This window comes from Buceros rhinoceros, unplaced genomic scaffold (assembly GCF_000710305.1).
Source record: "Buceros rhinoceros silvestris isolate BGI_N320 unplaced genomic scaffold, ASM71030v1 scaffold47124, whole genome shotgun sequence".
Taxonomy (NCBI): Eukaryota; Metazoa; Chordata; class Aves; order Bucerotiformes; family Bucerotidae; genus Buceros; species Buceros rhinoceros.
In genome coordinates, this window is record NW_010407376.1 from 1 (window position 1) to 8,169 (window position 8,169).

Genomic DNA, 8,169 nt, shown 5'->3' on the forward strand with positions numbered 1-8,169 from the left:
CAGCTCAAACCAGGAAGTTTTAGCTCGAACCAGGACACAGAATGTCATGGGGGTTTTTTAATTAAATAATAAAATTAATTTAAAATTTTCCTTAATATGAGCAAATTCAAACAAGATAGAGTACAGGAAAAGTTATTTTTACTGTGCAAGAAGCTTGGTACTGGACTCTGGACTGTGACTAAGGTTAAACTCACTTGACATTTAGCTCAGTTCCCTCTTCGCTTTACACCTGTGTAATATTTCCCTGAAGTCACAGAGCTATTACAAGAATGAACATATCAATTTCTGAAGTACATCCATGAAGCAATGACATCTTGTCAACATCTAGCTATCTTTCTTTCTCACTGAACTTATCTGAGACCACCTCGTGGTTACCAGTGCAGTATCAGTGGCTATGGTTGGGAAAAAACTCTGCACCTTTCAAAGGGCGTTAGCTGAACCTGGGTGTTCTAAACCCATTCGGGTTTCAGGATCCTCTGTTTCTTCAGATGATTGTGTCACCTCTGCTGAGGTACTCAACAGATCTTTAATGATAATCACCATTAAGGACACGTGACAGCTAGTATTCTTTGCTCACCTGACACTAAGCAGTGCTGATAGAGCAGCTAATATAAGTTGTTCATCATTCAACTGCCATTTGCGCTATGGGTGGTTATTTGTGTATTTTTTGGCAGTTGTATTTCTTAGGCTGGCTCCATTACAGTTTCTAAATGAAAACAGGGTTTGCACAGTAGATCTGCATTGTCATCTAAATGCTTTTCCTAAATGTTCAGCAGCTACATCTTTTTCTTACAGCCATTAAAAGAAGCAAAAGCCCAAATAAGTGGGTTTAATAATGCAAATGAAACCAAATTGCTCAGAGCTGCAACATCACAATTCAGCAAGACAGAGCCAAAAACTCAATCATCTGACCATATGGAAACAATAGAATGTTGAAATTGTCACTTTAATTCTGAGAAGAAAAAGGCAACGACTTGTAAAAGACCTTGGAGATGTTATACAAAAGGCAGCAAAGTAAATCACTGTAAGGATTTTACACATACTTTATACAAGAAGAACAATTCCTGAAAACATTAGCATTTGAAAAGCATATTGTCAGTGGAAAATCTAACAAATATCATCAAGTTACTTACATATAGTGTTGCTCAATAAGTTATTCTTCGGTTGGAATATGGAAAATCCAAGGAATTAATTGAACCTATATTATGCATCCAATTTATCTCTTCAATTAGTATGATTGCCATAACACGCTATAAGACACTGTAAAAGCCATCTTAGGCAGCCTCTCTGGCATTCCTCATAGGAGGAGTTCTTTCACACACCAGTTTAACCGACCTTTTTTTCACTCCACCTTTCACAAACTACGGATACAAACACCATGTGTATTAGCGACATAATGCACTTGATTCTTTATTTGAAATATTAGAACAAAGAATAAGTGACTATTATGACTGACTTTAGGAGTCAGTAATACTTTACATTCATGTAAGTCTTATTCTCAAAAAGCAGAAATAAACTCCACACGCAAATGTGACATACAACCTCATCCTCCGTTGGTCATAGCTAACAACCTGCCCATCATAACAGAGGACAAAAAGTGGCTGCACAACAGAGCAGACAGTCACTGGAGCTTTCCCAGGAAGCTTCACACAGTAGTGTGAGACAGACTTGTGAGAAAAGGTCTAATGTTACAGTACATTAAATATTAACAAGCTGTTGGGCCTGAAGGGCCCAATCCTGAATTCATTCTAAGAATAAGACTGTTGTTGACTTCGGCAGGAGCTCAGCAAGGGAAGCTCAGAAGGGCCAGGCAGCAGAACAGCTGCTTAAAAGTGATCCCTGTAGTCTTCCTTTTCCTCTTTAGCCTTCATCACTTCGGAGTTCGTGAGATATTTTCACTGTCACACATCAATTACTGTGCCAGTCCGTTTATCCATGGAACACTTGTAAACAGAGATGCCCATTGGGATGCAAGGATTACAGTTTCAATTGCAGCGGATTTGATGGTTGCAAGCGCGTTAGGAGGAAGGTAGAAGAAATCCAGAAACAGCAGAGTTCCATGTTCGTTTACTTATTCACTTACACTCAACAATTTTTATGACAAGTGTGGGAAAAACGTATCTCTGTTCTGTAGTTGTATCACAGAGTCATCCTCCATGGCTCACCAAGGATGCCCCCTTACAGAAAGTAGCAAGAAAGATGGTCTACTCTTGTGCTATGATTCCTAAACCTTTTTGAAGTCAGTCTCTCTGTGGTCACCTCTTCTCTTTGTCTTCGCTCATTTCACTTTCTCCCTACAGCTACATTTTCTCTGCAATCCTCCCTCCAACTTCAGATCCTTCCTGCCAGATCCTCATCTGCTCTCCTCCCCAAATTCTCTTACCACCTCCTTTTACACACAGAATCTCCAACTCCCACTGGAAAAGCTTGGCAACTCAGACTCTCCTCTCCGCAACAATTCATCTCTAATGCTGGTCACCTCTCTCTCAAGAAAACTAAATGTTCAGCTGGGAGTACATTCCAGTTATAGCAGTCGTGGATCATAGTTCTGCCCCGTACTTGTGCCAGGGAGCAGAGTAAATAAGTAATATGCATCTCTCACAAGAAGAGGTACAATCACCAGTATGCTCCAGAAATATCACCAAAGAAAAGAAAATGCTCAGAACTGACAATACATAAAAAACTGCTAGAGAGAATACAAATAGGAGCAAAAAAGATAAAGGCCTGACAGCCCCCAGAACCCTCATATTACTAGACCAATTGCTTGCTACAGCAGAGGTGGTAAAGTTCTGCCTGGACACTTGCATGGGCTTTTCCTTCTCTAGCCTGCAACGGACTTGAAGGTTTCTCAAGCTCAATTACAAATAGAATTAGAAAATACAGGGTGTGCAGTGAATCATTTTATTAATCTTCCCAAAAGAAAGTTCTCTGATAGGCTTTCAAAGACATTCAACTGAACACTGAAAACAGGAACACACAGTACTCAGCGGCTATGAGAAAGGTATTTTCTTTGCCCGTACTGCTAAACCATCGAACATGCCCATGCCTCAGCCACACTGTGTCAGGCTGGTGTAACATTCTGTCCCCTGTCACCACCAGCCAGCAGTGCAACACTCTTCTCTTGATGGCCACTGCCGATTTTCCATTGTTGTTTCCTGAGGTACAGATAACTGTCTATTCTCAGAGGAGCAAACCTCCAAGAAATTAAAGTCTTTGCAAAGGGCAGTTGGTCATATGCTGTACTATTCTTAGCCAAGACCTTTGTTCAAGCAACTAAACTTTTAATTCTCATCTCATGTGTGCAGCTGTCTATTGAAGAATCCCTGAATATAAATAAAAAATGAAAGAGGAAGAAAGAATAATCATTAAATCAAAGGGTAACTAACATATTCTGTTCCTTTATTATGACAGTATTTTTCCCAGGTGGGTGGGGTTTTATTCAGCTAATTTAATCTAAAGAGTAGACAAAGGAAGGATTTACACAATAGTCAGAACAGGGAAAGATCAAATTTAACACTACAACTTCTAAATTCAAAGATTTATCATGGTCTTAAGTTTTAAATTATTGTTTGATAAGACACTGTTCAATGCTGCAATTGAAATCTATTGGAAATACTCATTACACGACCCATAAGAATAATGGTATGACTTGTGAAAGTTATTAGTGTTGTCAGCTTAGCACATAAAAGTCAAGAAAATGTCAGAGATACATTTCTTCTGTGTATAAAACTATCAACAAATTGAATTTAGAAATTTGTTAAGGATGCACTAAGAACCTGACATTTTGGTTTAGACATCTCTAAAAATGTCATTCATGCAGGTATTACCAGTTACTAACATGGAAATTATTAAAAAGAGAACAAGCTGCAGAACAGCTGAGACTGTAACCTCCCTCCCTGTATTTCTCTTTCAGACCATCGGTTTGGAAGGTCTGGCTTTCATCCTGCCTTTTCTCATTGCCTTATACAAGGTTATGTTCAAACTGGGAAAACTAGAAATCACCTCTAAGTCAAACAGTGTCTGAAACCTGTCCACGAATTGGTTCTCCTTGTCCAACCTAAATTTCATAGACCACAGAATAATAGTGTCATTCTTGCACAAGTGATCAAAAGTTAAGAGCAGTTCGTCCAGGAAGGGATGGTGGTAAACTACATCAGCAGCCATAATATAGTCAAAGTTACAGGAAGACCTAGGGAAGTTCTTTTCCAGATCAATTCCCCAAGACAATTCCTTAACACAAGGCTGGTGCTTGCATTTCAGCTTTGTATTTTGGAGAACATTGTGCTGAAGGTTTCCCAGCAGTTCTGGCAAATCAGTGGCAGTCACAAGTGCACCTGTGACACAGAGAAAACAAACATAACCTTTGAATATACTTCAAGACTTGAGTAAAAGCCCATTCACAAAAACCACTGCACAAGGAACTGGTTTTACCAGGTAGCTCTCCCTGAGAGGAAGAGAACCACATAAACGCTTCCAGCAGCTCTTAGCCATTGTGCTTAAAATAAATATTCAGTCCCCAGTAGTTCTAATCTAAACACTGCCATCTAAAATGCAGCGGGCACGAGTGGGGAGCAACCAGATACTTACTGCATCTTGATATCATATTGGTGAAACACACAGCAGGTGATTAGGGATTGAAGAATACCAGTTACTGACTCCAAGAAGTCAGCATGAGATTTAAGCGCTGCCTCGGGTTCTTCCGTTTTCATATAGGAAGAAGCTTTCTCAGGCTACAGAAAGCTAAAATTCTCTTAAAATGCAGAAGTCACTGATCCAGATTACTCTTGAGGAAGAATGTGCTACCATGAGAGAAAATACAACAGTGTCTGCACCAGAAAAAAATCAAATTGCTGATCAGTTGCTGAAAGAAAATACTGAACGCAAACAGAAAGAAAGTCCAAGAGCTGTTTGGTCAATGGAAGGTGATGCATTGGTCATACCTATATCTGGCTTCATCTGGTTGCCACCGACATTCTGTGAGGCCACTAGTTTCTTACTTTGGTACCTATTTAATACTGTTAATGACAATATCATCTACTGGGACCTCCTTTATTGCATCAATACACTTACAGCTTTACAGGAAAAACAAAAAACCCAAACAGAACATTTTGCCAAAACAAGCCTTTTGGAGTTCACTTTTTCTTGCTCTTGGAAGCTTTCAATCAGCAGTCTTTTAGAAGAACAGAGCCACTTTCTTTGTCCTCCAGCATTAATCTGGGAGATGTTTCCAAGAGTATAAGAGCAATAGCATATACTCACCCAGTAAACTGGCTACTATGGAGACCAACCCAGTTCCAGCGCCAATTTCAATCACATTTTTGTCAACCAAATTGTATTGTTTAGAATTAGTTTCCAAAAAATAACACAGAACAAGAGCCTGTAGGGGAGGGAATCCATGAACATACATAACAAATAAATGAAATAAATCCCTTCACTAAATAAGCATTGTCATTTAAAAGCATGCAAAAAGATTCTTGTCTGTTCAAAACTTCATGTCTGTTCAAATGAGCAATACTCATTCAAGCACCATCCCTAAAGGATCACAGCTCATTGCGATCTCTGAGTTCTATAGATTGACAAAATAAATGCCACAACAGGCCTCAGTGTAGTCTTGCAAAGCATTACAGACAGGAGGAGCAACTGCAATTATCTAATCTGTCATGCTGCATAACATGAGCTATAAAATTCCAGTCAGCAATTCCTGCTTATAACTGCTCTTACTTCTGGTTGAGGTAAAACGTGTCCTTCACAAAGACATCTTGATATAAGGACTGCTTGCGAGAGAAAATCCACAAGAACCCTTGTTAAGCTTTTCAGATAGGTAATTATTTCTCACAATAATTAATTATCACAATGATTCAAAAGGGACCAATAGATTTACCCATTTTCTTCCAGTACAGTTAGTTTTCTGTTTCCATGTGCTTACCTTGTTAAACTTAGCAAACTTTTATAGCAACCAAAGCTACAAAGAGCCCTCTGCAACAGACTTCCTATACATAAACTGTGATTAAGAAGCTTCTTCAGCTTTTCTGTCAGGGAGTTTTAGTTCATTGTTGAAATAGAAATTGCTAATTTTATTTCCCTGGCAAAGATAGTTTCCAGCACGTCTCCCACATTTTTTTCCCAGACTTCAATAACTACATAGTCTCCATTGACAAATACATGTGATGGTTGAGACATCTTCTTGAAACACAGATGACCATTTGGAAAGGCAACTATTAGTGTCTTAGTCTGGCACAGCAAAATTATGCTCTCAGTTTTGCTTTTAACCAATTGAGAAGCTGAAGGAAAGGAACAGGAAGGCTGTTGACCCAATGTTAACATTTTTTGTTTTCTACGTCTTAATTCAGAGCAAAAAGTATAGCGTCATATGTGAACTAGCATATACCTCATAATCAACAAAGTTTTGATATAGAAATAAGTCTGCAAGCACCACAACTAATTAAAGCCAAGTTCCTAAAGATTGTGTCTGATATTTGATTGACATTTAAAAACACATATTAAGATTTCCTGTTAGCTCCATATATTGCTAGAATTTGCTCCCTCAGGGTTTTGCCATATTCTGTTGTGGAAGCTGGCTGGCAGGATGAAAATTTCTGTGGGATAAATTACAGAAACTTTGAAAACTGCCTTCTTTTCCATGAAACAAGCAGAAATTTTATTTTTCTTAAAATTTCTGCCCTCTCAACAAATTTATCTGAAGTTTTTCAGAAGAGTTCAAATCCTGCTGCATGGAACAAGAAGGGAGAACATCAAGAGATGCAGACAGAAGGGTTGACTGACTTCCACAGCAAAACTGGTTAAACCATTCCAGAAAAAAAATATGCTTTTCAGTACAGCCCATGGTTTTGTTAGAATAACTGGCAAGCAGCCAACCTTTCCTTGAAGACATACACTGAGTCCACCAAATACAGTATAAATGATTTGTCCAGGTCTGCTAAGACAAGGAAAATTGTTTGGAGTTCAAGCCAGCAGAGTATGTCAGCTCTCCTTAGCTGAACTATGGCCATATTTCTTAAAAATAGGATGATCCAGGAGGCTGGACCAATGGGACAGAAATTAAGCCTCCTGAATTTTAGTTCTTTCTTTCCTGTAGTTCCTGCTGGAGATGGTGCTGCTTCAGAGATATTTTCTGAGAGCTGCAAGTATCAGTGGTGCATTGTGGCACTCCCATGACCACAGTGGGATTTTTTGCTGTTAATTATTTCAAACCAGTCAGTTAGCTGCATTGCACAGACAGATTTGAAACCTTGAAGAAAGCTCTTTGTATGGTGCCATGCTGATGGTTCTCTCCCACTAGAGTTCTGTCTAAGAAACTGAAAGCTCCAGCTGAACCTTTTCCCATATCTGCATATGTACAAGATAAACGTGTCTCACATACGTAGGCTGAGTATCTTCTGAGTGCTAATACCTTGTGAGCTCACATCATATACATTTCTGGATCTGCCTACTATACAGCTGCTTATGTTCACAGAACATACAGAAATCTAATAATCATAAGACTGACACATTTCCTTCAAAATATGCTTGTGAGCAGCCAATAGGATCAAAAGTTACTGGTATGTGAGGAGGGGACACAAGATCATAGATTTTTTTGTGACAGGGACACAAACAAGAAATACACTTAAAGTTTTGAGAACCAGGACTCCAATACAAAACCAGGCTAAATTTAGGTTTGGGATTTGCCAGACAGAGACGAAGAAGCACAGAATATGCCCCTTGGGTTTACAACATACAACAAAACATATTTATCATGCAAAACAAATTTAAAGTGTTAGAAGACTCAAAGCTAAAAAAATAACAATACTGCATAAATAAATATTGTACCGATGGCCAGACGACTGCTCCGTAACAATCAGTGGCTTCTGTAATTCTTATCTCATGGCCAGCAAAGTGAAAGCCTTCCCAGGCCTTGTACGTTATAAGAGCAGGAAAAAAACGCCTTTTCATGATTTCTGAAACTATCTGTTCATCTTCTTTTTCCCCTGAAAGCAAAAGTATAAAAGGTCAAACAGGCCGAGTAGGCTGATAACAAAACTACCAATTTATATTGAAAAGCTGATTTGGAAGTGTGATGGGTTGGCAGAAGATCTTTTTAAGAGAAGTTTGCTTTAAACTATCCTATAGCAATTGTATTTCCTACCATGTGACGTCAAGCAGCATCCTCAT

The 8,169-nt window shown here is 38.9% G+C and overlaps 1 protein-coding gene across 1 annotated transcript; it reads right to left on the reverse strand.

Moving 5' to 3' along the window:
- Nucleotides 1-3,909: 3,909 nt before the first annotated feature.
- LOC104488077 (protein-lysine methyltransferase METTL21E-like) lies at nucleotides 3,910-7,985 on the reverse strand (the record flags this gene model as incomplete). The annotated part of the gene is made up of 3 exons (XM_010134438.1): nucleotides 3,910-4,334; nucleotides 5,260-5,377; nucleotides 7,828-7,985. Coding segments are annotated over 3 exons (701 nt in total), but the record flags the coding sequence as incomplete, so codon positions are not given.
- Nucleotides 7,986-8,169: the final 184 nt, after the last annotated feature.